The sequence below is a fragment of the Cardiocondyla obscurior genome, linkage group LG05 (assembly GCF_019399895.1).
Source record: "Cardiocondyla obscurior isolate alpha-2009 linkage group LG05, Cobs3.1, whole genome shotgun sequence".
Taxonomy (NCBI): domain Eukaryota; kingdom Metazoa; phylum Arthropoda; class Insecta; order Hymenoptera; family Formicidae; genus Cardiocondyla; species Cardiocondyla obscurior.
This window is the reverse complement of record NC_091868.1, coordinates 8,312,966-8,339,007: the sequence shown is the minus strand read 5'-3', so window position 1 is coordinate 8,339,007 and position 26,042 is coordinate 8,312,966. Positions and strand designations below refer to the sequence as shown.

Genomic DNA, 26,042 nt, shown 5'->3' with positions numbered 1-26,042 from the left:
TAGAGAAGGTAGGGAAGGCCGGCCGGTGGGACATGCGCGATTTAGGGATGATACAAACCCGCTAAATTTTCGCCGTAGCTGATCTAGAATGTCACGAGTTTCTCGGCCAGCGCAAAAGTGGCACGGATTAATTTCTGTGAAGTAATAAATCCTATTTTAAAAAGTTGGTGCGTTACGCATCAATTAGCTTTTTAATTGTCGCCCAAAGATAGATATAAAATATTGATGAATTTTAATAAGTCGCGACGATACGTATAAACACATATACCCTTTGATTAATTATTTTATATTTAATTTAACGATTAATTATATTGCTGAAATAGATTAAATAGGGGAATAAACATTTATTGTTTATTGTCTTGCAAATGTTACACGGTATGCTGTATAATATGCTGTATAATAAACTGTAAATCTCGAATGTGATTTCTTATAATAATTGTACGTAATCGAACAGTTACTGCTAAATTTTCCATCGTTTAAAAAAGTAATTAATGAGATATGTAATGTGAACTGCGGCGTATAAGAAGTTATCTTAATAAAATTAAGTGCATAGATATTACCATATGTGCTATGCAATTCATCATTTAGCTGCCCCTGCACGTGGAACTATTCTAATACATTTCTAAGTAAAATTGTTTAACTAATACAAATATTATACAGTTAGAAAATTATGAGATTCTTATTAATTTATCAAATATTAATTTTAATTTAACAAAATTAAAGTGATTTAGGTTTTATTTGATTTAACAAGTTTCTGAATTAGTTCTCGATTATAATAATAATCAGAACGGGTGAGGCAGTTTTGACAGGTTCTTACTTGTATGTTGTTATTTAATACTTTGGTTTCAATCTCCTCCCTAATTCTCGACGCGATAATTTAAAAACAGGTCTCGAATAAAATGGCATATTGTATTATTTAAATTAAATTAGTTTAGGCACGTTTAAAGTCAATTTTAATTTCCCAGCATGTATGAAAATCACTGTGCTGTAACACTTCGCAGTATTTTTTGTAAAAAAAAGGCAGTGTACTGAATATATATTAGCGTACGCAACGGTATTGCACGCGATATGATATTGTACGTTATATTATTATTCTATAATTTTTCTACCAGCGCACTAATGCACGTAAATGAAACTCAACTTTTACTTTCTAAGTTTTGGAAGACTGCAGCGTTCTCGTAAACACTCAAATGTACATGTGAATGTATATCCAGTATAAATAGCTTTATACAAATTGTAAAAAATTGATTCGAAGATATCGTAAATCTAAAACAAAAAAAGAAACGAGTATTTTTATTAAATTTCGTATTGTCATAAAGCTGCTCGATTGTATTTAAACGAAACTATCAATAAAATTGGTTGTGCATAATATTGTCGGTGACACGCTCTCGAGAACAATGAGTGATTATAAATCTATATTTACAGATAACGAGATGAGTTTTTGATTTTATGCGTAGAACAAGAGCATTCTTAATTCTATGATATAAATAGGGTGAGCATGATAAGTACAAAGTTTCTAAGAAACCTTTTAACAACGAGGAGGGAAAAAAGAAATAAAAAATAAAAATAGAAGAACGTGTGTAAAAATTCTAACATCCTTAGGATTTTGATCTGTTTTAAAACTTCGGTGTCTTAAGTACAATAATTCTTATTCCGCGCATCAGTCGGATCACTTCTGGGAATGAAGGCGGTCTTCATAATGTATCTCGGAAACGGGGCGAGTTTAATATGCATCGCAAGATATGTGCGCTGAATTAATTTAACAATTGTAAAAAAAAAATTTATCTTATTACAAAGTTAACTCGCGCCGTTTTCGAGGTAAATTCCATATCACGTCGACTGATTTTACTGTCTACCACCATTCATATTAAATTGGCAATGATGCGAACGTATACCACTCGGAATATCTCTAAAATAATATTGCGAGACGACCAGAGTGAGTGAACAACGGTTCCTCCGGTCGTTAAGTAAAGTTGCTTAAGCAATTATAATACAATACGATGCAACACTAGTAGAGATCTGTCGCATTCATCAAGTAAAGCTTTACCATCGACACGATAAAATCAATCGCTCTCTTTTTCATCGTAAGAAAGTCATTAAGAAATAGAGATTTTAATTGCCGTGCGCTTATTACGACAATTAAAAATCGTTTGAAATTATTACAATATAAAATATCAGCAATGTGCAATAATTACACTGTTGAGATTCCTGTGAATCTCCTATTCCAGCTTACTATTGAATCAGAGGCGTCGCGTGCGCAACTAGAGCTATCAAAAATAGTGCCGTTTTTTAGTCGCAAAGATGAACGTTATTACTCATTCTACCTACGGTCAATTATCTCACTGTATAAATAGCAAACAATTGCGTAAGGCCGATTCTATTGCTTGCGTGATTTATATAATATCTCGATACCGTCTGCAACGCGAGGTGTATACCTGAGACTCCGCCGAGTTAGGACATAGTCAAATCACCGTGTCCTGATAAGCAGGCGGTCCGCTGAGAACGAACTGCCGCTGACTCTGCCTGACAACGTCGGTGCGATTAGGCACCTGCGGCGTCGCCCTGACACCGTGATAATTGCTGTAGCTCGACCTGGCGCTAGCCGGCCGATTGCTGTACAGCTCCTCCATGTCCTCGCCGTTCAGGCTCTGCGTGCTGGTTTGCTGGAACGTGGGATTGCTTTGACCCTGCCACTGCATCGGATTCAGCTCGCCGGGCGAGGCCTGCCAGTTGTCGGTGAGATTGCGGGTGGAGCTCGTGGTTGGATGCTGGTCCCAACCACCGGACGAACTCTGCGCGGCCGGCAAGCCCGGCGTGGCGTTCGAATAATTATTCGAGGAGTCCTGGGCGGCGGGTGGCCACAGGGTTGGCGACGACACCGCGATGTTCACCGCTTCCGCCTGCCAGTTACGGTCAGGGTTCCTCTCGCGGTCCCAGCCGACCGCGATCCGATCGTAGTTTAGGGTGCCCTGCGACAGCGTGCTGACGTTCTGGTTCGTCAGATTACCGATGCAGGGTGCGACCGTGTTCGCGTACAGGCTTTCCTGGTGGTCCATGATGCGGTTCACCGGGTTCTTGCGCCGTGACTGGCGTACCGAGCTGCGCCGCGTGCTGGAGCGCCGTGTACCATCTCGCGAGATGACGGAACGTCGCTTAACACGGCGCGGCGTCATCGGCTTCGGTGATACACTGTCATCCTGCACCGGCGGCTCGGGCTGCGAGTACTCGATGCTGTACAACGGCCGCGGCTGCTTCTTCTTTCGTTTAGTTCGTACTGCCAAGGAAGAAAGAGAGAAAGGGGCAATCAGATTCTGCACTGCGTCAATCCGATTCTTCTATCGCTTGTTCACTCGCAATGATCGAGTTATTTGGACATTGCTAATAAAACGATACATGTTAAATACGTGAAAAATTAAAAACCATTATTTAGATTTGGATTTAATATTTTTAATATTATAGTCTTTATATCTGCATCTGTGTAATAAATAATTGTATTAATAATGATAAATTATTTCCAATCAGAATTAATTGTCCTAAAAAAAAGTAATATTTGCATTGAAGTAACTTCGAGAATTTTGGTAAAATGTTAAGTAGAATTGAAAACTTCAAAACACTTAAGAAATGTAGGAAAAATGAAAAAAGATTTCCCAGAAGCCGCACGATAGGAAACTGTTAGAAAAAGGAAAAGAAAGAAGAGTGAAGGGTTAATAAATAAAAAAAAAAAAAGCAAGCAGCATTGCATATTTATTCTTCCCAATTAACTGCACCAAAATAAATTACGTGATGCAGTAATTAAATACAAAACTGATTATAACGAGCTTAAAAAAATATAAATACTCTATATAAACTCAAGAGATACTCGATAGAGACGTATTTGATTAGAAATATTAAATCTGAAGTGACAAGAAACCTCCTCGATATTTTCATTTTCTTTCTACCAAAATTTTCTTCACAATTACGCGTTTAAAGCAGATATAAAGAATTATTAATATTTTATATTTAATAAATTAATTTATTATTCGAACTGTATTATTAAAGCATTGTTTCGTGTCTAATAAATTAATTTCACTGTTGCTTAATTTTTTAAGACACTATGACATAATTTGTGACAATCTTTTTTCATCTCTATCATCATATCTCTATAAATAAAGATATGAAGATATCGTATATACATATATACGTAAAGATAATCTTGTTGCGTATAAAGTGTACTCAATAGCTACTTTAAAAAAGATATCTAATTTATGTAGTATAGTAATCATTATTTATATTTCTTATATTAAAGTTTAAACTGTTTTAATATACATTAAATCTATTTCTCTTTTAGCAGTCTTTTCTTTGTGATCGGCATATTTGGCTACACATTAACTACTTTTTACATTAAAAAAAAAAAAATTAATGTAACCCGCTAAACAAATATTTTTCGTAACGTCACTTCAGATTTCTAATTAAATTATAATATAACGCAAGAGCAAAAAGAAAAATCAGTCATTTACGTGTGAAAAATGGATAAAATTGTTGATAAATCTATTCCCAAAAAGAATATTTTAAATTTTATACGTAAAATAATCTTGATTAAGTATATTCGTAAGTAAATTTCGATCTATACATTTACACGTTTTCCATATATTTGAATATTTTCTAAGAAAATAAATACAAAGGCCTTCAGGGATTAAAAGTGTTCGTTTCTATTAAATTAAATATACGAAAAAAAAAAGAAAAAAAAAATCACAACTACTACATGCACTACCAAACGAAAGGGAAATCGTGTCATGCGCGCTCCCCTGTTCAAAATTCTTTCGAACGTCTTAGAATGAAGTAACTCTTTGTAACACCGGGTCAACCCCACACAACTATAAAACAAACTAATTAAATGCAGTCTAGTCGTTTCAAAGTATCAGTTTAAAGCCACTGCCTATGTGCATACACAGCATACGACAGAGTTCTGCAGAGATATATTAATCTGGACACAGAGAGAATCTGAAAGTAATGCTACTGCAAAACGTAATGTAAAGTAAACGAATTAAAAAAAAAAAAAAAAAAAAAAATGTTGATAAAGCTGTAACTTATTTCCACGCCTACATAGTACGGTCATGCTGTGCTTTGCCAATATTTTTCTCAAAACGTAATGTGCATTGAAGTATCTCGATGCATACAATTCTTCAAGGTATCACTAATCGAATCTCGTACATTTGTAAAAACGATAAATATTTCGTGTAGTCTTAAATACAGTTTCTATACATATCACAGTAAATACACCAAGATGCATTTATCAATTTACACGTAGAGCACGAACAGCACGTGCAAGTGAATCATTTAACAAAATGACTCACATCGTCCACTCCTCTCAACTCTATCTTTTTTTTTTTTGTACAAATAAATGTGTATAAATTAATAACATCTCTGTTTGGGCTTCTCGCATTCTAAATCTTATCGGCATTAAAGTGGCTGGCGAAGATACTAGTTTAATGCAAAATTAATTTTACCTCGGCACCTAAATTAAACATTTATTTGCGAAGAGAGCGGAGGGATATGATTTCGAATTATTCCACACGTGAATGTAGCAACATTTACGAATTAGTAAGTAAGTCACACTGCAGTTCGTTGCAACGAACGAGCTTGTACGAAAGCGCTATTGAACACACGCAGCTCGACGTCAGTCGATGTGAACCACGAAGAACACCGTTAATAAATAAATATTATGTAGGTATGTTATGTAAGAAACACACAACGCGCAATTTGATAAAAATTGCTAAGAGGGAAGGTGTCCAAGGGCTGGCTACATCTATTTGGCAAGTATAGGAATTATAATATTACACGTACCGCACGAGTGGACGCTACACGCGGTAGCTTCGAAGTTTGCGTAAGTTTTCTTTTACTTTCGTTACTCTTCTCGTTATAAGAGAGCAAAAAGACAAGACTTTCGCGAACGATTTTGTCTGCCGACAATTTTTTTTTTTTTCTTTTTTTTCTTTTTTTTTTTAATATAAGTACTTTAAACGCGTATAAAAGCAGAGGGGGGTCCCATTTCAAGAGTTACTCGCGTACAGAGACAACGGTCTACTGTCTCGCTTCGACTGGGATGACGACCGGTCGTGCTCGCTTGACCCCTGATCGACGGCCAATCTCGGATCGGAGTAAAACGATCGCAGCGGCTGGTCACGCACGTGATCGATGTAGACGCGAGGTTTCACCGGATTCCTACCCTGCCTTGCCGCGACCTGACGGCACTTGATACGCGCGACCGGGCTGTATTTCGTCGTGTGCGGATAGTAGAGACGGTTTTTCTGATATCTCAGCTTAGTCGCGCTGTCCAGCGAGTCGTACTCGTCGTACGCGGGTGACACGGGCCGCTGCAAATGGTCCACCGGGTTCAAGTAGTCGATCGAATAGTCTACTTTCTGAAAATCGCGGCTGGACGTGCGGCTGCTGTTGCTACGGACCGTGTCGCCTTTGATACCGGCGACGTTCGCCGCCTTGCCGCGCGCGGAACCGCCGGCCAGCAGCTTCTCGCCGCCGCGCTTCGGAAAGCTCGACTCGCGATACGCAGATTGCTGAGAGCTAGTCGTGCCGGTCGGATAACTATTCTGAGCGGAATTTTTGAGGGAGTAGGCAGGTGGTGGAAGAGCCGAATAGCTAACGTACATAGGATGCAACGGTGTGTGGCCTGCCAGCCCAAAGTCATCACCTCCGACAAAGTCAACTGAAATACCATCCAAGAATCCATCGCATTAGATGACGTCTTTTACGACGAGACGATAAGCAATTCATTTCAATAATTTCGATCAACGAAGCGAAAACGCGGCGAGTAACATCGAAAGTATTATCGCATTAAAGTCAGTCCCTTCTTCGTAACGTTTTTTTTTTACGCAGAAGAAATGTATTTCAATAAACTTGATAGTAACATTCAGCCCTACTACGTGGCATAGTCTGCTTAATTTTTGCTGCGCCTTAACAATTGTATTTTAATATTTTTGACTGGCGAAAATAATTATCGTGTTGCATTAAGACACAGCACCTTTCCGTTCATGCGAAGATAACAATTAAAAAAAAGAAATAAAAAAATAAAAAACGCTATTTGAGCAATATCGTGTAACAAATAACAATAATAACAGACACGAATTGCAAACCTCAAGATGCAAAAAAATTTTACACTACTACATATTCAAACATAATTTATACAATATAACTTCGTAATTATACTATGAATAATTATTTAATCGTGCTCAAAGGTAGACAAATATGTACGGCGTGCAATTGATGAACATGATTAAGCGGACTTACCAAAATGGAGGATCAAATCCACCAATGAAATCAACTGTAACCGACAACTCTCTTTTCAAGCAATAATATATAATCACGTGTACTTATAAATAATTAACGTTTATCAAGAGCATAATTTTGTATTTGAAACTTCTATTAGCGGTAATAAATTTCTGAATAGTTCAGTGTGAATTTGAAATAAATATTACTGTGCAATTAGAAATGTGTATTCGAAATATAATATCTAAAAGCACATGTAATAATAAAAATCTAGCGACAAACTAATACAGCTTTTGTATTTTTTAAAATTTAATTTATCTAAAGAAACCAGAAAATTAATCAACCGCGTTTTCCCGATTATTTAATTACTGGTGGGATATTTAAATTCAGAATAATCAAGTTTAAAAAAAATTAATTAATTAATAATATGATAGTTTGCCATTTTTTGCTTTTTTTTGCCTTCACTCGTTCGCTTTTATCTCAAATATGCTGCTCTAATAATAACCACAACCTTTTCCCCAATTGCTTATCATAAACCACAGACCAGTAAAGTGTGAAAGATAATTCTTACTTCAAGCAAATATTATCTTACTTAATATCTTTGAAAATATTAAAACCTTAAAATAAATTACTTAAACGTAATAGACGATTTGTTAAGTATACTCACAACTATCATCTTCCTCGAGGAACACTTTACTGAGACAAATTCCTCCGACAATAGCCATAAACTGAAACATATCAAGTGGCTAAACTTTGATGCTAATGCGCGCAATAACATAATGAACGATAATAGGAAAATTTACGTAATTGTTATTATAATAATGCTTTATACGATAAGTGACTCTTCACTTACACCTAAAATACATTGCGTTGCAGCATGTAAAATCTCTATCACTTCGTAATCTAACACGCAGTCCGTTACATTAGTAGGCCTCGCCGGTCGAAAAAGTTCTGGCTCTGTCACATCGTAAACGGCTTTGCAACCTGGTCCGTTCACGTACCACCATGAAAAACTTCCAGTACCGAGATTAAGTATATCGCTATTCTGAAAAAAAAAAAGAAAATAATAATGTAACGTTACGCCGATAGTAATTATATCCACGCGATCACTAACATAAATGTGTACTTACTTTGTCGAGTATCCCTACATTGAGGTAAAAGCATATGATAAATATGTTCCATCCTAGCCATAATGTATTCCATATACAATACTAAAACAAGAATTGCAGTCAGTTTAAACGAAATAAATAATTATTAATTTAATTATAGAAAAAGAAAAAAAAAATACATTTTCCCTGTTTCGACGTAGAAACTTTTTTAATAAAATACAGATTATTATTATTTTAAATACTTATTTTTAAAATATATTGAGAATAATTACCGATATGATGTATTTAGGTCTATATTGAAAGGCCCCAAAAAATCCTAAAATTACGAAGATTATGTTGAAAAAGTTGACCAGTATCGGGGTCCACATAAATCCCAAAAAGTCGAAGACTTGGCGTTCTATGGTGGTGATCTAAAAGCAAAAGTAAAAGATACACTTAATTGTACGACGCACAAGCGTTCATCATAGAACACAATGTAAAATCATAAGTGACGAGCATCTTAATTTCTACTAATTCCTTTGCGAGCGTTCTTAATTTATGGCAATTGCCCTATGTTCTAAATACTCGGTTAATTAGCTGTTATGAGTCATAGCATTTGGTGACGCCACATGACTATACGAAAGATCTTCCAAAACTCTTATCGAATCTCTTCAAAAGATTACTATTTTAATCAATAACGGTAAATAAAAATTATTATGCAGTCGAATCGTTTTATAAAATGTTAAAATTCGAACGAATAATTAAAATGTCTATCAATTTAAAAGAATGATAGATCACGAAGAATATAAATTTTAATATAGAAATTTATTTTGTACATTAAAGTTTAATAGAATAATCTATATACGTACAGAACTCACTTTTGTACATTTATTATATTTAGATATTAAATTTTCATGTCACAGCATTCCAGTAGAGAAATTTTTTCAAACATTCCGAAAAAGAAATCAGAGAAAGCACTCATTATTTTTACATTACAATTTACAATTACTTTCTTACGCTTCTGACATGAAAAGTAAGTCATTCGTAACGTACTAAAGTACATAAGAAAAAAAAGGAAAAAAAAAAAAATTATTTGCTCGGTTTTTCTCCGTTATTATCGATGCAACGTCTATCAAATGATGTAACAGTCGTAACAGGGCTCCCTTTTTTCGGGAAGTCTATAGAGATAAACCTCGGGACCCGGATCGATACGATAAGACCCCACAAACGATCCACGAATTGATGATAAAGAAAACGTGGTAACGGCTTTCCTTTGCACTCCCAATGGACGCTACGCAAGTACGCGTCCGCTTGACGAAGCAGCATGAGTAACGCGTATCATCGTATCACAATAGCTGAATCCGAGAAGAGTAAAGGATAGTGATACGCGATATAATCTCAGATAAAATCGCGCGTGATATATGTGCGAAATACTTATATAAATATATACATATATATATATATATATATATATAGGCAATTCGCAGCCGGACGTTGCGTTAGAACCGAGAATTGGCGTGCGTATACGGATTGGCGTGCACTCACTAGTTGCAGGCTGCATATTGTCAGTAGGAAGTGCCTTCTGCTGCAAATTCCCATGTCATTTGGCCGCGCTCCGCTCAGCGAGCGATCGCGCGCGGTACGATCGTGGCAAACAACGACGGCACTCGCTCGTGCTGCATCACTACTGCGGCAGATCCGGATGCGCCATCGCCATCTTTCGCTTTCCCCAGCTTTGCCTGCTGTTTGCCCGAGACACTTGCTCCAACCCTCCCTACCAGGCGGTACTGCACGGACCTTGCAAGTGGCATGCACCGTGCGCTCGCAGCTCCGGGTTGCAGCCTCGGAGCACGTACGATCCTCGTCACGGTTGGTGACCAACTGCCACCACCACGGCACGTGTAAGAAATTTACCTCCCCACCCGCAATATGCCGTGGCAGTTGGACGAAATAACATGTTGCTTTGTCGAGGCTGACACGAAACGAGCTCTCCGAGTCTCTAAACTCTCTATTCGAGTCCTCACTCTACGTATTCGATTCTATTCGATTATGGGTAGCATGGGTGTCTCTTTCATATTTTTTTCTCATAGAAAGAAAGAAAGGTGTGCGTTTAGATGCTGTAAACTAGAATTCTGTATCAATAACGTAAAGTATTTTGTATTAAAAAGGAAATGTAAAGGAGATAAAGTAATATATTTGTAAGTATGAGTCGATATGTGTATCGATAATATCGCAGTATCAGGCCTGCCAAGCTAAATACGAACTGTCCAGCTACAGAGAAAAGCTGAGAAACACGTCCCTAAAGTAGAACTAATGACATGAATTAGGTAATTAATTTTAAATACTCATATATATTCAACAAAGTGCTCTTACATTTAATATAAAACTTTTACTTAAGTATATTTAATTGTAAGATTATTTATTTTAATATATAATTTTTTAACAAAAATTTAATTATCTTAAATATATATCTGCATTTAATTTTTTTTATTTTCTATTTATAATTAGATTTCGAATTTGTTTTGTTAAAAAAAAAATGTAATTAAACGAACAGACGCATTCGATAATCGATAATCATAAATTGTTACGTTCAAATAACGAAATGTCTAAATAACAAAATAAATGTACACGAGAAAAGTTTGTTAAAATAAATTATCATAAATTGTATAACAAACATAATTTTTAGAAGATAACTTTCATTGTCGCACACTCGAGAATAAGAAAGAATATAATTTCTAAGAAGCAGTGTACTTTTTTTAATCGAAGAAATCCTAAAAACATTGACAATTAATCAAAAGCTTGGCTAAGTAACAAATAATAATTCTGCGTGACAAATCTCTGCAATATTCAATATACAAATCTCAATGTAAATTACATGGTGCACGTGCAAAAATCCTAGAAACAGAAAATTTCAATTATCTAAAAGAGGTAAATTATTAAACGCCGTGAGCTAATATATTTTTATCGTAAAAAAATAATTAATAATGCATATATTTTTTCATTCCTTTAAGATACGGCTTTGTTAAAGTGCAACGAGGGCACGTTTCACGTGCACAAAGTATTTGGCGATGGCAATTGCGTGTTTAGAGCGATCAGCTACATTTTGTGGCAGAATGAACAAGAACATCAGTCTCTTCGAATCGCGGTCAGTTTTTGATTAATATAAAATATCATAATTATTTACGGATATTTTGAACAAATATAAACGTTGACGACTGCAACATTTGATATGCAACGTCTTGTATACGAGTCCTAATTTATTTGCCAGGTTGTCGAACATATTAAGAACAATTGGCAAGAGTACAGCTCGTTTGTAATGGCCGAATGGAACATCGCGGATAGTCAAAAATATTACGATTACATGAGCATAGTAGGCACATTTGCCTGCGAATTAGAGTGTATGGTGGCTACGAAACTTCATCGCATGAATCTCTCGATCTATCGTAAACTTTCTGGCAGATATGAATTGATCTTCCACAATCATGTAAACGTCAACTACAAAACCGCGAGGCTCTTATTCAACGGATGCTCCGAAAATGGTCATTACGATGTCCTACTGCCCGACTTATTATCCAATTATAATATTTTTATGGATCAATAAATTATAATTTGTAATAAAAAAAATTGCAGTGAATAAAAATTAAATGTCACATACATTTTATGAAAATAATAAAAGACAGAAATAAATACTTTTTTTTTTTTATTAACAGAAAGTCTATCTTCTTAAAAATTAAGATCATTATTCAGTTTAATAATGCACTAGATATTATAATGTAACAATTTATAGTCTTTTGATTCTGTGTGAATAATTAGTGTGGATAACTTTTATTCACACAATTTGTAGGTAGAGATTATTACTGTACAAATTTCAAACAACGTTTAAAGGGTTTTTTGCTGTCCAGCTCAAGGGAAATCACAAACGAAAATCGTAAATTCCCACACTCACGTCGGTGGCCGACTGAAATTCTTCACGCTTCATGAACAAGAACAGGATTTAAAAAGAATAATCGCATCCCGGCGTGTGAAACCATTGTGAGATCGTCGTTATTGCGCTATAGATCGCGCAGCTGAAATACAAGATCGCATTAAGTTAATTAAAAATTATATATGGACTGTATCAAGAATCACGTTTAACTGTTACAAGATCATAATCTTTATACACTTTGTAGGGTAAAGATTTTCAACTCTTTTAATTCCTTTGAGTTTAATCTTCTTGCTTGAAATATTTCATCTACTTTACGATTAAAATATTTTGCGAAATAATGTCTATGTAATTAAATCAATCTCGTTACCTGATTTCATACAATATCTTCGAACACCAATTAATGCTAATACTACACTGGCCTCGTCTGACCGCTTCTACAATTTCTTTGGCTATTTGTTGCTCTTCTCGTACCGTCGAGCTGCAACATGAAGTCATTGAATTAATATTAAAGAATAACGGCGAATGCTTTTGTTCTCTCTCTCTCTTTCTTTTTTTTTTCCTTTTATCTTATTTTATTTTATTATTTTTTTCAGAGAGAGACGACTCACCCGTTTGCTGTCGTCGGTGATACCGCGAGAAAGGTAAGATGACTGTTAAAATTGCTCAATTGACGACCGAGACTCTCCATCAAACCTACATGTAAATAAATTATGCACTACTGACCGACACGACGTTTACTATTTAACGCGTGCGATTTGATGACTTGGTTTTATAATTGACTATACATACTGGCGATTCCCATTCTCGAGCTCAAGTACACATCCTCGGTGGATGCAACCGGCGTGATTCCGACAACGTGCGGTCTGTCGCGACCTAGCATATATGGCAAAAATGCCATTACCATCTGCAATAAGAAAAAAAAAGAAGACTGAAGAAGAACCGCTCGGCTTATAATTAATGCACATTATCATTATGACGCATGTAATTATCAAAATTGTCGTTTCACGAATTTTATATTATCCCGTTAATTATCATCCTTAATTACAATCCCCGTTTTTAAATTCACAAACCTGTCGTAAACCACGAATTCCATTTTAAGATGCCTAATCTACTGACATTCGGTTATTGAAATCACAAATTTTTCTCACATCCCTGCCGTAATGTCGATAAATCGGTCGTTAATTACCAACTGCAATTTAGTGGCGCGATACGATTGTTTTACAAACATGATTGCTGGCCGATATTTACCCAATAATGGCACATAAGAGTTGTACTGGCTGTGTCGAAGATATCTTGATGAGGCTGCCCGGCGCACGTCACTAGAACGTCGACGCCACCGATTTCATCTCCGATCTTGATGGCGGTCTCAAATATAGTATGACGGTTCATCAGATCGCATTCGTACGCTGTCATTGCCGGCCCTACGTTCTCCTGCTCGTGTTCCCTATGGTCGGGTCCGATCCCCTTTACTCGATTACATCGCGACTTTATCCTAGTAACTATCTCCTCAACGGATCTAGAGTCATTGTCCACGCAAATCACAGTGCACCCCTCCCTCGCAAACGCCTCGGCAAGAGACTCGCCGAAGGTCGACGAGATCCCGGCGATCTGTTAAAGAAATATTTATCTGTACAAAAAAAATTATCACTGCATCTTTTAGACAACTTTTTTTTCCAACATAACGATAGGAATTAATTACTTCCGTCACATTCAAAATATTATAAATGTACGTACTAAAACTACATCGTTGCTTAAATTCCTCGGTGGTTTTGGTAGAAGAGACTTTATGGCATTAAGAATGGCTAAGATACTGGAGACGACGGCGCCGATTAAAAATTCAATACTGAGATAAAGCAAAAAATTGATTGAGAAACCTGTTCGTGAACTTGTAGCCTCTGGTTCGTCTTTAATCCGTAGCATTATCCACTGAAAAATAATATAAATTAATTTAATTAATGATATAAAACGACTACGTTAGTTCTTGCAATAGTTACAATTTCGTCGTTCTTATTTGTATTAATATAATAAACAACGGAATTGTAAACTGTTAAAATAGAGTAATAATAAATTTAATTATTGAGCAACATTGTACCTAGGTAAATCATTAATTCTGCCACGATTAGTACGTCTCTCGATTTATTTTCTTTATTACGCCCGTATCTATAAGATAATTTAAATGACCGAACCCCTTCTAAGCATGTTTTCGTCACTGCTACTAATAAGAAACATTGCAAATTACACTTGCACTCTGTTGAAATCAATGACTTTTTACACGAGAAAGTAAATGATTATGTAATGTGTAAATTTCTATGTACCTGTCACATGACGTCTAATGAACGCAGCCTTTATAGACAAGCAAGCACCCTAAAAGATTTACGATCATCACATCGAGACGTGAAAGTAAACTAATTACACGAAAATAAGTTGGCCGTGTGTGTGAAAGACTTGGAAAAGTTCTCCGCAAGTCAAAATGTGTATAACTAAATTAATTCGTTTCACACACAGTTCTGTAACTCTACTTTCATTGTCCCCTTTTAATCCATTGCGTAATTAAAAGATTTTAACTATATTTAATTACCGTTACATCGCGCCGCGTTCAATTCTTGCGCAAAATTACATTTTTATGTGTCAACATAATATTTTCTCCATAATTTCTATACAGTATTCGCCGTAAATATTTTTCAGTTTGTATATCTCAACGAAAATTATAACTCGCCGCTACAGCGAAACCCGCTCGTGCTTTAATTAATAATTAATATAACATTTTACTGAAAGGAAAAAAGTATTTTCAGCTAATTGAACTAACCCGGAAATTGATGCACGTTACTTAATATTGTTGCGAGATATGCGTGTTAGTTGCTGCATTTATCTTACGTTAAACCAGTCTGAGGGAAACACGCTGTGATCAGTTGCAAAATAACATTACTAAAAAGAAGTTGCTAATGTTATATAACTTGCTAACGTAGTATTAACATTTTTACCGCGTAAAGAGGCAAATAGTTTCAAATGCGTGTCAATCCGCTGAAATGGAATACACTTACTTATTTGAGAAATAGTTAAAATTGTATGCGCATAGGCACACATATACAGAATTCTAAAAAGGCCTCTCGCCATTTCGAGAAACTTGTTGACTCGATAAATTAACCATGCCATATGAAAGCTTGTACGCGCACGCATACACACGCGCGCATAAAATTCAAGAAGATTTACTGTTGCGGTTTAACAAATCATAAAGCGGCTGTTTCTTTTTTCTGTTTAAACAACATAAAAACTTTAGTTCTGTTTTTACCGCGACCTAGCCTCAACGTCGAGGAAACGCGTCGCTTTAAACATTTTATTTTACGCGTTGGTTAAAACTCGTGATAACTCATATTAAATTATTTAATAATACATAAGAGATTATTGCGCAGACAGTATTAATTATACTTTGAACCGTACCGTAATTACACTTGTGTCACATTAAGCATACGTTCGTGCTAAGGTGTAGATTATTTATTTTTTGTATCATTTATTTATATCACTAAATAATTACCGATAATAAATTATGTGTAATATACTTTGAAATACATCGGGGAAAACCGTGTAATGCGATTGCAATTAAAAAATGTGCCGCGCAATTGAAGACGTAATTTGTAACACACTCAGAACTTTAATGAAATAATAGTCGATACGGAAGTCATAAAGCGATAATCGAATTGCAATTTAGCAACTACAAATATCAGAATGTATTCCATCAAAGTAGCCGCTTTCACATCGTTTTCACGCTGTTTTATTCGCTTGTCCATAAAAAAGAAGAATATTAGGCACGCGTGTAATATAGACGAATAACTCATTAAAACGCGAAAATACGAGAACATTTGTGGCTCACAATAAACGCAACGCTAACCATAAACGCGGCGCTATAAATCTAGTGCGGTGTTTATAGAGCGCACGCTATTTTTCCTATTACATAACTTATATTCGGTGCACTTTCTATCAGGTAAGAGTAAGCAAAATCCAAGGGGATTGCCTATCCCACTTGCATTTACCGCAACTGGATATCTATTACCTGTTATATAATAACCTCGCTATGTACGTTCGTGCAAAAGAAATTTAACATTTCGGTCGAGACATAAATATAAGACCCGGCTCTACAGTTATCCCACTCCGTGAAAAATGATAATCTCGATACAGTGCATAAATAATTAGTTTTCTTGCGAAACTTTTTTTTATAATATTGTGATAATAATAAATAATAGCAATAAATAATAAATAACAATTTTTTAGCTAAGCCACAATTATTGTTGCAAAGAATTAACAATCATCGTGTAAGTAACGTCGAAGTATATTTCGCTTTAAAGGTAATAACGACATTATCGTTTTATTGATCGAGGGTGAGTCAGGAGAAATATTAACTTTTTTTTTTTACGTTCTGCGTAAAGATTGATAGGCGATCATATCTCATTAATGCAAGTAATTGTGCAGTACAGGGCCGCATTGAAACCACGTCTCTGAAGTGTCTCTATGTTTCAAGTCGTACAATCTAATTTACTCTCTCAATAATTTGTTGAAACCGCGAGGGGGAAAAAAAATCGGTACAGTGCGCGATAGCCTGCAATTTTCCATCATTATTAATCATAAGGTTTTCGATGTTTTAAATTTTTTTCAGGGACTTACAGTTCTAAAATAAGCGTCTACATTTCCTTACGTAACATATCTCGAATATCGCCGTAGACAGTGTAGACAAATCTCACTGGAAACTTTCCTGTATTTCTAAGACAATGACTGAAGATTATCTAACTTTCGATGAATTATCTAACTTCCTTCCTACTTATCCTTTCAATTTTAACGAGAAGCATTAATTATATTGACAAGCTTTAATTACAAGTAATTTTTTAATATCAATTTTTAACTGTAGTGTTAAATATTAATTTTATGTTTGAAGAAACTGTGTAAGAAATCTAGATCAAAGGTAATAGCAGAGTCGACCGATCGTAAATCTCTGATCAGGAAACGCAAATAACTAATAAATACTGAATCGATTAATTACGTGTAACGCAGTGAAATTAATAAGGCTTACGTTGTTATTCCTGCATTATGAATTGTAATTTGTAAAAATATGTTTTTAAGGTTGACGGATTCTACATTATAATTAAAACGAATATTTATGACAAGCCAATGAAAAACACGTTTACGATGCAGAAATCATTGAAATAATAGCATATGATTTTTTTTAAACTTGTTCTGGACGTAGACTACGTCATCGCATTCTCGATACGTTAAACAGAAATCATTTTACTGGCTAAAATCTATTTAAAGATAAACTTAGTTGCCATTGAAGTAAATATAAATTCATAATGCAGATCAAACTTCATTCTTTCTAATTTTCACGCATCTATTTACATATATCACATAAAAATAGATATTAATTAATTTTGTCTATTACATAAATTAATCATACATATATTACATTATTTGACAACTGCTTAGCAACCTACTATTTAATAAAAATCCAACCCGTGTCTATTCAAAAGTTAAATTATTTGATTAAAAAAAAAAGTAATTAATTAATTGCAATAATTATAACAAATCAAACACACTTATTAACGTATTTATTTGATGAAACAAGACACTAAACTTTTCACTTTTACTCAGAAAAAATATAAATTTTTAATATATTAAATTGCAAAACGAAGATCTTACTGAAACGCAAAACACTAAAGCACGAGTTGTCGTTTAACATACCTATTTTAACGGATTATCCAAATTTGCACTATATTTAATATAAGTTCGCATGTAACACGACGTAGCGATCTCACGTTCCCGTGGAAGAAGTGCGCTTTGCGAAACGTTACCGAGAGGAACGTATAGATCACTGAATCATATAGGATTTTCAAGTCACTCGGCAGTTTCGCAGACAGTGGGGAACGTGAAAGAAACAACGTGTTCTGCAGATTCAGCGGTAGCGACGGCGGTCAGAACTCTAGAATCGCTTGAACTTGACTGAACATGGCAACGGTAAAACATGCCGAGGATAGCCGCCGAGGTATAAGACCTGGCCAAGGTCGTTGTCTCTTTTACTATCGTCTATTAGTTTCTCGCTCGAGTGCATCTTCTTAATGTGAACGGTGTTAAGAGTGATTATCAATCGACCATATGTAACACGATTTTCCACTTTAATTTCAATGACGGCAATAGACTTAGATTTTCTTAAAGCATTTTTAATAGATGAGGAATTTTCTCGTTAATTTTTTAATAACTCCACCTGCTAATTTATGAATCTTTCACTATCGTCCTTAAGTAAGTATAATGTCAACAAGAAATCGTATAAATTTTTGAGCGATAAAGGTGTTATTTAGTTTCGTGAGAAAACTATTCCTCTTGAAATCGCGACGAGCGACGAAACGGTTGTAAATATGTAGAAGCAAAATATAAACAGGTTTAGAGAAAATCTAACGTAACGTGGCCTAAAGTAACATTGCTCTTTAACGTTGCATTCTTATTATGTTACTCGCATTTACATTTAATTTTTCTAAGCGTTTCAACGTACATAAGTAAGTATTTACGTTAAAAAAAAATAATAAAATTGCATTGCGTATTACGATTTCATATTATTAATAACTGCACAATGAAGCAAAAATTTCTATAGCACTTTAACGCTCAATAGTAATACATTAATTTTCTTTTTTTTTTTTAATATAATTGAAAAGTTCTTTCACAATTGTAATTATTTTTCCTCTTATTATAATGTAAATTTATACACAGTTATCAGCATGCTTTCGTTTAGTCACAGTTTAATTAGATTGTGCAAAGATGTCTATAAAAAATTACACAATTTGCGTTGTCGATTCATATATAAGAACATAAACGACGGTAAGATAAATGTGATCGACTACTTCTTCGTAAATAATTATATTAATAATAATTTTTATATGTAATAAATAAAATACAATGTTATACTTATTGTTTATGAGAAAATTAAGAGAATAACGAAAGCATCCTGGTTTGGCTGGAGGTGAAACCAGTTTTGTCTAACCTCGACTTCAGTAAAAGTCAAGGCCATTCGGTTACAGCCAATAGAGCTATTTCGTCAGAAATTTGATGTGACCTCTTCCCTTGCCATTTCTAGTAAATTACAACATATATTGTGACTCAGCTGTACGTAAATTTATAAACACGGATATCATAACCTTAAGTCTTGGTTGCTAGTTACGCGTTTAATAAAGATACTCTCATTTAGTGTAAAAAAAAATTAATTGCCTGTAATTTTATATAAAAAGTTACTTAATATGAAAAATAATAATCTTAATGCATTTCTTTATCATTCTTTTTTATCATTGCTCTTGTAAATCGTTCGTAGAAATTATTTCTAATATATCTGTAAGAAATGCAAGAAAAATTAGATGATAGACGCGCATATTAAAAATATATAAACGCGAATCCACGCAAGTTTAATGATTATTTAATTATCCTATAAGTATTATTATTTATTTTAATTAATTTTTTTAATCTGACCTCGCTACATTCAAATGCAAATTAAATAATCTGCATTTATTTCGAGCGGCGAAAGTAACACAGCGAAAGATTTGCGATTAAGAGTAATGACGCGGAAGTAACGAGGCTACTTAAGCAATATAGTTTTTTTTCAGGTGGGCGTAACCCACGTTATTAATCGATAGGGATGTAGTAATTTGTGTACTGACCGAAACTAAAACGCTAAATTACGTAATCTACCAAAGCCAATAATAATAGCGTGATTCTGACTACACAGTTGAGATATGTATAGTTTACTTTCTAAAGGAACGCCGTACTTTTCCATTCGACATATTTTAGCCCGATCGCGGAATCTCCTGATATAGTAATATATTTAAACGGATATACAATGTAGAAAAAAAAACTGTGTAATATATTGTAGGTAATCAGATTTTCGCAACAAAGATTACTCATATTTCACATAATTAAATATATGTATTCCAAATTATACATATAAAAGTAAAGATAAATTTTTTTAATTTGATTTCTTACAAAATTTATATATAAAAAAAAAAAAATATATGCGAGTACACTTTCTCCATGTACTCATTTCGTTAAGTTTGTCAAATCTATTGCATTTCTTTCTTTTTGCTTTCGATCGACATCCGCTAAAAAATCTAATATCAACCACATCACACTCTCTGGAACAATCCTGAAGAAAAGAGATGTGATAAATGTATTATGTAAGACCGTATAAATTTAATTATTAATTAGACGCGACCGAGCAGTCGGCAACTAAAGTCTCTTAATTCCAATAAGTACCTATTAATTGCATTCAAAAAAAGGAGACATCGCGGTATTGAATATTCGGTGTAATTTTTTCGAATTGCTTTGATTATTTCTTTGGCAGCGTATTCTGGTGTCACAGCCCCGAAGAGATAAGGAAATCTGCAATTAATTTTTAATTAAAAATCTTTTTTTATTACCGTCATTTAATTTGTATTTCGCAAGTGTATTCTGTATTAATTCTTTTCTGCTACGAGAACAAAGAAATATAATAATGTTCTATTCTGAGTAATTCAGAGATTAAGCTTTTTTCCTTCAAGTCCATGACCTTAATCATTTCTTCTTACGCTAATTAAAATCAGCGCCTGTAATTATAAATCTATTATAATCCTTATTCTTCGGGAATATGTAGTTCCATTCGCACTGTCGAACATTTTTAATGAGGCGCGATCTCGTTGGTAGTGAAAGGGTTAATATACTTATATAATTTTTATAAATGTATTACTACATAGACTAGACCGTTCCACCAACTGCACGCTAATTATCATGCAATTAAGCGGTTGCGGTAAATAAGGACGATTCGTTTCGTAAATACAATGCTCACGTGCAAATTATCACGAGAAGACCGGAAGACGCCTGCGCGGAAATGTTGTTTCGCCATAGATATCGTCGATATATACTCGTTAAAAAAAAAATACTTGTTAATTAATAGCTCTATGAATGTAATCATATGCAGTGCATGATAAGTTAGATGTAATCATAAAACGCGTGCGTTTTTTTTTATATACAATGTTATAAAATTGCATAGCATTTATTATTAACTGTTTCTACCTATATTTAGGATCCTTCGCCAATCCTGTGTCTACATAAAACGGATATATCGTCGTGAAATGGATGTTAGGTTTCCTTTCGTGTAATCGTACTTCCTCATGAAGAGCTTCCATGAGACCTACGAATTTAATTCACCGCTAGTAAAATCTTAGAAATTAATTAATTAAAAAAAAAAAAAAATGCTAGTAAAATACCTCTAATAGCAAATTTTGAAGAGCAATACGCTACTTTTTGCGGCACGCCATATATACCGCACATACTACTTATCGCTACTATGTGACCTCTTCCTTTCATCAACATCAAAGGCAAAAACGCCTGTATTGTCTGTTTAAAATAAAAATTATTGTAATTTAATAAATATTCGATAATTAATTATAATTTAGTTCGTGAACACATACCCAAAAATTCGAAAGTACATTAACATCGAATGTTTTCTCTATATGGTCTGAATGATGACTACGATATGGCAGGTGGTATAAAACAGCCGCATTATTAATGAGCATTGTCACATCCGGCACGCCAACTTTTCGCATTAATCTTACGGTCTCACGCACTTCTAATACGTTTGATACATCGACTGCGAAACCGTAAACCTAAAAATACCTATAGTTACGCCTAAATTTTTTTAAACAGCATTTGTTGTCGCCGTATTTTATTTTACTTTTTTTTTTTAATTAGGAGATTTAATATAAAATCCAATTTAATGAAGGATTAAATATATATTTACTTCTCCACCATTTTTTAATACTTCTCTCATTGTCGTTTGATTGCTCTCAATATCATTGTCCCAACATACAATTATGCAACCCATGGAAGATAACTGAATGGCTAATTCCCGGCCAATTCCATGACCAGCTCCGGTAATCTAATTTTAATTTCAATTTTGAAACATTGTGGAAGGACCTTACGTTAGTTTTAAGAATTCAGAGTCATTGCAACATTATTATAATAAAAAGTAAAACTCACGAGAACAGTTTCTCCTAATAAACGTTTCATAGAGCATGGTACAATTATTCTGAAAGCTGCAATTATTATCGCCAGACTTATTTTTGCCGACAAAAGAGACAGATCGAGAAATAATCGGTGCAATTGGAGGTCTTTGAAAATACATTGAATAATCTTCATCTTGAAACAATTAAGGAAAATATATCTAAATATATAAAACATAAACTCGATAACGAATCAGGAAAAAAAAGAAAAAAAAAAGATTTATTGCAACACTCATTCTTGCTAATTAAGTTTCACATTTAATTATACTAGAAAAGAAAACGGGAAAATTTTTCAAGATAACAAAATTACTTTAATTTGCAATAATTGCTACTCTTTAAATGCAATAAAACCAATGAAAATTCTTAAATAGAAATGGAGAAAATAAAAAAATTCGCTCATAAATCTCGTGAACGTACTGCAATTTAGTGACGCAAGTCTCAGCAGACCGTAATGTTCACCGATCACTTTCCTTCCTACTTCGTCGTCGGTGGAGCGACCTATTTATTTAAGAATCTCAAAGATTGTTATACGCAGTTTTAGGAATACTGTGTCATCGTATTGATGACAGCTCGTAACCATGACATCGATGTACGGACATCGATCGCAGATTGATTCAGAACTTATTCGCTTCTTCAAGCGGATGCCTTTTCTTGTTTTATTCCGTGGAAAATATTCCACAGACCTCTAAATGAAAGTGGCTGTCAAGAAACGTTTGGTTTCTTTACGAAACTATTCGGAAAATGCATTTGCTTTCTCTCTTTCTCCTTGTGTGAAACAGACCGCAAAAGAGCCGTGCGAGCTATTGATCAAGTAATTTTATCTCGTAGCAAGAACCGAGATGCTGAGACTAAGAAAGATCGTTAGACATCCGAAGCTTAAAATGTTCTGGACTAAGTGGCGGATTCTCATGTGGAAAGCCGTACTCATGCGACTGCATAGCTCGATAACTACCACGTTGGAAATAATTGTAGCTATTACTTTTTTGTTGCAAATACGTTTGATATTCGAGCCACAAGCTCTTCATTGGCAGGTAACCTGATAATAGTAAAGTAGAATTAACTGCTTTAAGATTAACAGATTAATAATAAACTAATTGGCTTATTTTTTTTCCTTACAATTTTTTTTTTTTTTTTATGTTACGAGAAGGATTTAGAACGATACAGTCGAGATGATATTTTAGCGAAATTGCCCAACGACGTAAAATGTTGGTACGCGCCGAAAAATGTATTCGTGGACGAATTGATGCTGAAAGCTGCAAATATGCTTCGTACAAATAGTAAGACTATACCTCGCATTTTATTTGTGTAAAAAAGCAAAATTAAATGAAAGCTACATATTAAGTTCAAGCAGCCGACAGTGAGATTAATCTCGTACACTCGCGTTACACAAAAAATGATACTTCCAAGGCGTTATGGGCGATATTCGACATTGATAAGCTCACATCTGAAAAACCGAAAGTCTTAGAATATAAAATACGCTCGTCTGAAATAGGCGAGGATCGAAAGATTATGATGCACGAAGATGAACCTGTCCACGAAGGTATTTTTATTTTTTTTAAATATATCTACGTAAGAAAATTTTTTAACTAAATATTTTAAATTTAAAAATAGTTATTAATAAATTATTTATTGTAAAAGATCCATATGTATCGAGTGGTTTTATGGCTCTACAAATCGCGATTGAGCAGTCATTCGTGGACATGTGGACGAATCCCACGCTTTCCAAAATCGCCGATAACGTAAGAAAATGAAAATAATATTATAATAAGACTAATCGATTAATTATTAAAGAAAGATTATTAAAAGCGCTAACAAGCGCACGTTATATTACAGCTGACTATCGGCCGATTTCCCTTTTACAAAGTAAATTTTTTAATCTTACCGTACGACATTCGGCCTAACATAAGCGTAATTTATTACATGATGGTTATTGCCTTCCTCTTGCTGCCCGTGGCAACGTTAAAAAAGGCACTTCACGACAAAGAGACTGGATTCAGAGTAAGAATTGTCATTACACGGCATTAATCTTATTATTCAATATAAATTTTTTTACAGTCCTTTGTTGACCACTAATAAAATATTATTCTAGGGTCTTATGAGATTAACAAACATGTCTTACGCAATGTCGTACGTCGGGTGGCTCAATTATCTTATGATTACCCTGTTACCCATAACGATCGCGTCCGCGATTATTCTGTCTCCCATCTTTTCAGCCGCAAATGCGTTAACCATCGCCGTGTTTGTCATAATGTACAACATAGTCTCGGCTCTTTTCATGTTCACTGTCAGCACATTTTTCGATCATTGTAAGTACTCGAACACGTGATGGAAAATCAGAACGCGTAACGCAAATGCAAATATGTTGAAATATTAATTATTAAATATAATGTATAATTCTAGATAAATTTTTTTTTACAAATTAATAACGTAGCTTTTAAAATTGAACTTTTGTTTCATCGTAGCTACGACAGCATTACTGACGTCTATTGTGTTTTGGCTCTTTTTGACGCACTTTACTATCGTTCTGGACCAATTCTTCGTAAGAGAATCTCTTGTGTGGAAGATTATATTGCTAATTCTGCCACATAATGGCTTACTCCATGGAATTATCGCTTTCACGATCCGTACGGATATTGGTATGTCTGTTATTCGACCTCAATCTAAGTCTATTTAAACGAAATAATAAACTTTTATTCTCGAATATTACCAAATACTTTTTTTGTCATAATTAAATTTTTTTCTCTTTCCCCCCTTTTTTCTAAACAAATATGCGTAAAACGAGGAAGCGAGGATTTTATGGTTATTGCGCAAAATACACTTCTCACGAACGGGCTAGTCAAGCGTAGAAATTATAATTCCAAGGTTGTTTGCTACAATATTTAAATCGCCTGATCACAATCTAACAATCTAACTGTAATTTTTTTTTTTTGCGCAACTACTCAAGCACAATCGTAACACGGCTTTATTAAATGCTCGGCCGTGCATTCACCGCGTTTCAAAAGAACATACTACTTGCAAATTGCACGCATTGTATAAGAAAATGTATGCTATAGTGCGTATTATGTTACTCTAAATTTTATACCAACAGGTGAATATGAAAGCGAAAATATTTGGCAAAAAGCAAGACAGCGTAATTACGTTGAACCTGTTTCGTATTTATGGCCACGATGGCTTTCCGAATTAGTGACACTACGAAACGCCCACAATATCATTCATGCCGCAGAGAAAATTCCTATAGGCGTTATTATATTTGCATGGTTGCTACATATTATTCTTTGGTATCTATTGGCGATATATTTGGATAATATTAACCCGGGCAAATTTGGCAACGCAAAACCTTGGTACTACTTATGTAAAGTAAGTAAAAGAAGCTATAATTTTTATATTATAAAAAAAATATCTTATTTTAAATTAATAAATATTATATTAATTAGTTTTATGAGCAAAATTAAATACAAGTATATCGTATCTAGAAACCTATTTATGAAAGTAGTGATTCAACAATTCGAGGCTCAACTAATTGGTCAGCGGTAGAACACACGCCATCATATGTAAAAGTATATAAGTAAAAAGAATATGTTTTCGAATTCAAAATACTAAGATATCCTCTTTATGGTTATCTATTCAATGACATTTATAAAAGTGTATTATAAATTAATGTTCTAATACATTTTTTTTTTTCTTTTTTTTTTTTAATAATTAACATAT

The 26,042-nt window shown here is 34.3% G+C and overlaps 5 protein-coding genes and 1 long non-coding RNA gene across 9 annotated transcripts in view; 3 read left to right on the top strand and 3 right to left on the bottom strand.

Moving 5' to 3' along the window:
* Positions 1-12,958, top strand: part of LOC139102628 (uncharacterized) — a 33,826-nt gene extending 20,868 nt beyond the window's left edge. Inside the window, exon 3 of the long non-coding RNA XR_011545732.1 lies at positions 12,870-12,958. This is a non-coding gene — a long non-coding RNA (uncharacterized lncRNA). The remainder of the gene's footprint in view (positions 1-12,869) is intronic.
* On the bottom strand, positions 330-10,371 carry Nkain (sodium/potassium-transporting ATPase subunit beta-1-interacting protein 1). 3 transcript variants are annotated; one of them, XM_070656631.1, is made up of 7 exons: positions 9,897-10,371; positions 8,645-8,782; positions 8,394-8,474; positions 8,117-8,308; positions 7,931-7,991; positions 2,436-3,274; positions 330-1,266 (listed from the first exon to the last, which is right to left on the bottom strand). In XM_070656631.1, exons 1-6 carry the CDS (start codon positions 9,948-9,950, stop codon positions 2,463-2,465), a joined length of 1,338 nt encoding a protein of 445 aa, XP_070512732.1. In that variant the 5' UTR covers positions 9,951-10,371; the 3' UTR covers positions 330-1,266; positions 2,436-2,462. The 3 variants fall into 3 exon arrangements, with proteins under 3 accessions (XP_070512732.1, XP_070512734.1, XP_070512733.1); XM_070656633.1 differs by having other exon boundaries at positions 330-3,274; positions 9,897-10,304; XM_070656632.1 differs by lacking the exons at positions 330-1,266; positions 2,436-3,274 and adding an exon at positions 3,728-6,703 and having other exon boundaries at positions 9,897-10,299.
* On the top strand, positions 10,410-11,952 carry LOC139102707 (uncharacterized). The gene is made up of 3 exons (XM_070656814.1): positions 10,410-10,413; positions 11,363-11,496; positions 11,620-11,952. The coding sequence occupies exons 1-3, from the start codon at positions 10,410-10,412 to the stop codon at positions 11,950-11,952; spliced, it is 471 nt and encodes a 156-aa protein (XP_070512915.1).
* The window catches only part of LOC139102601 (retinol dehydrogenase 10-B), a 61,164-nt gene continuing 45,582 nt past the window's right edge, over positions 10,461-26,042 (bottom strand). The window contains exons 1-7 of one of the 2 annotated variants that reach the window (XM_070656648.1): positions 18,001-18,243; positions 14,011-14,202; positions 13,525-13,884; positions 13,066-13,180; positions 12,885-12,969; positions 12,644-12,754; positions 10,461-12,418 (exon numbers count right to left, since the gene is read on the bottom strand). In XM_070656648.1, the coding sequence (XP_070512749.1) occupies positions 12,346-12,418; positions 12,644-12,754; positions 12,885-12,969; positions 13,066-13,180; positions 13,525-13,884; positions 14,011-14,196 (930 nt within the window). In that variant the 5' untranslated portion in view covers positions 14,197-14,202; positions 18,001-18,243 and the 3' untranslated portion in view covers positions 10,461-12,345. Of the gene's footprint in view, positions 12,419-12,643; positions 12,755-12,884; positions 12,970-13,065; positions 13,181-13,524; positions 13,885-14,010; positions 14,203-18,000; positions 18,244-26,042 lie in introns of those variants that run through there. The other variant, XM_070656649.1, reaches the window with a different exon arrangement.
* Positions 20,335-26,042, bottom strand: Firl (firelighter). Its single transcript, XM_070656966.1, has 7 exons — positions 22,312-26,042; positions 22,073-22,210; positions 21,744-21,938; positions 21,540-21,669; positions 21,346-21,463; positions 20,551-20,676; positions 20,335-20,440 (listed from the first exon to the last, which is right to left on the bottom strand). Exons 1-7 carry the CDS (start codon positions 22,510-22,512, stop codon positions 20,335-20,337), a joined length of 1,014 nt encoding a protein of 337 aa, XP_070513067.1. The 5' UTR covers positions 22,513-26,042.
* LOC139102821 (phospholipid-transporting ATPase ABCA3-like) lies at positions 23,174-25,903 on the top strand. Its single transcript, XM_070656964.1, has 9 exons — positions 23,174-23,365; positions 23,482-23,611; positions 23,677-23,874; positions 23,973-24,073; positions 24,168-24,332; positions 24,424-24,640; positions 24,797-24,970; positions 25,423-25,691; positions 25,808-25,903. The coding sequence occupies exons 1-9, from the start codon at positions 23,174-23,176 to the stop codon at positions 25,901-25,903; spliced, it is 1,542 nt and encodes a 513-aa protein (XP_070513065.1).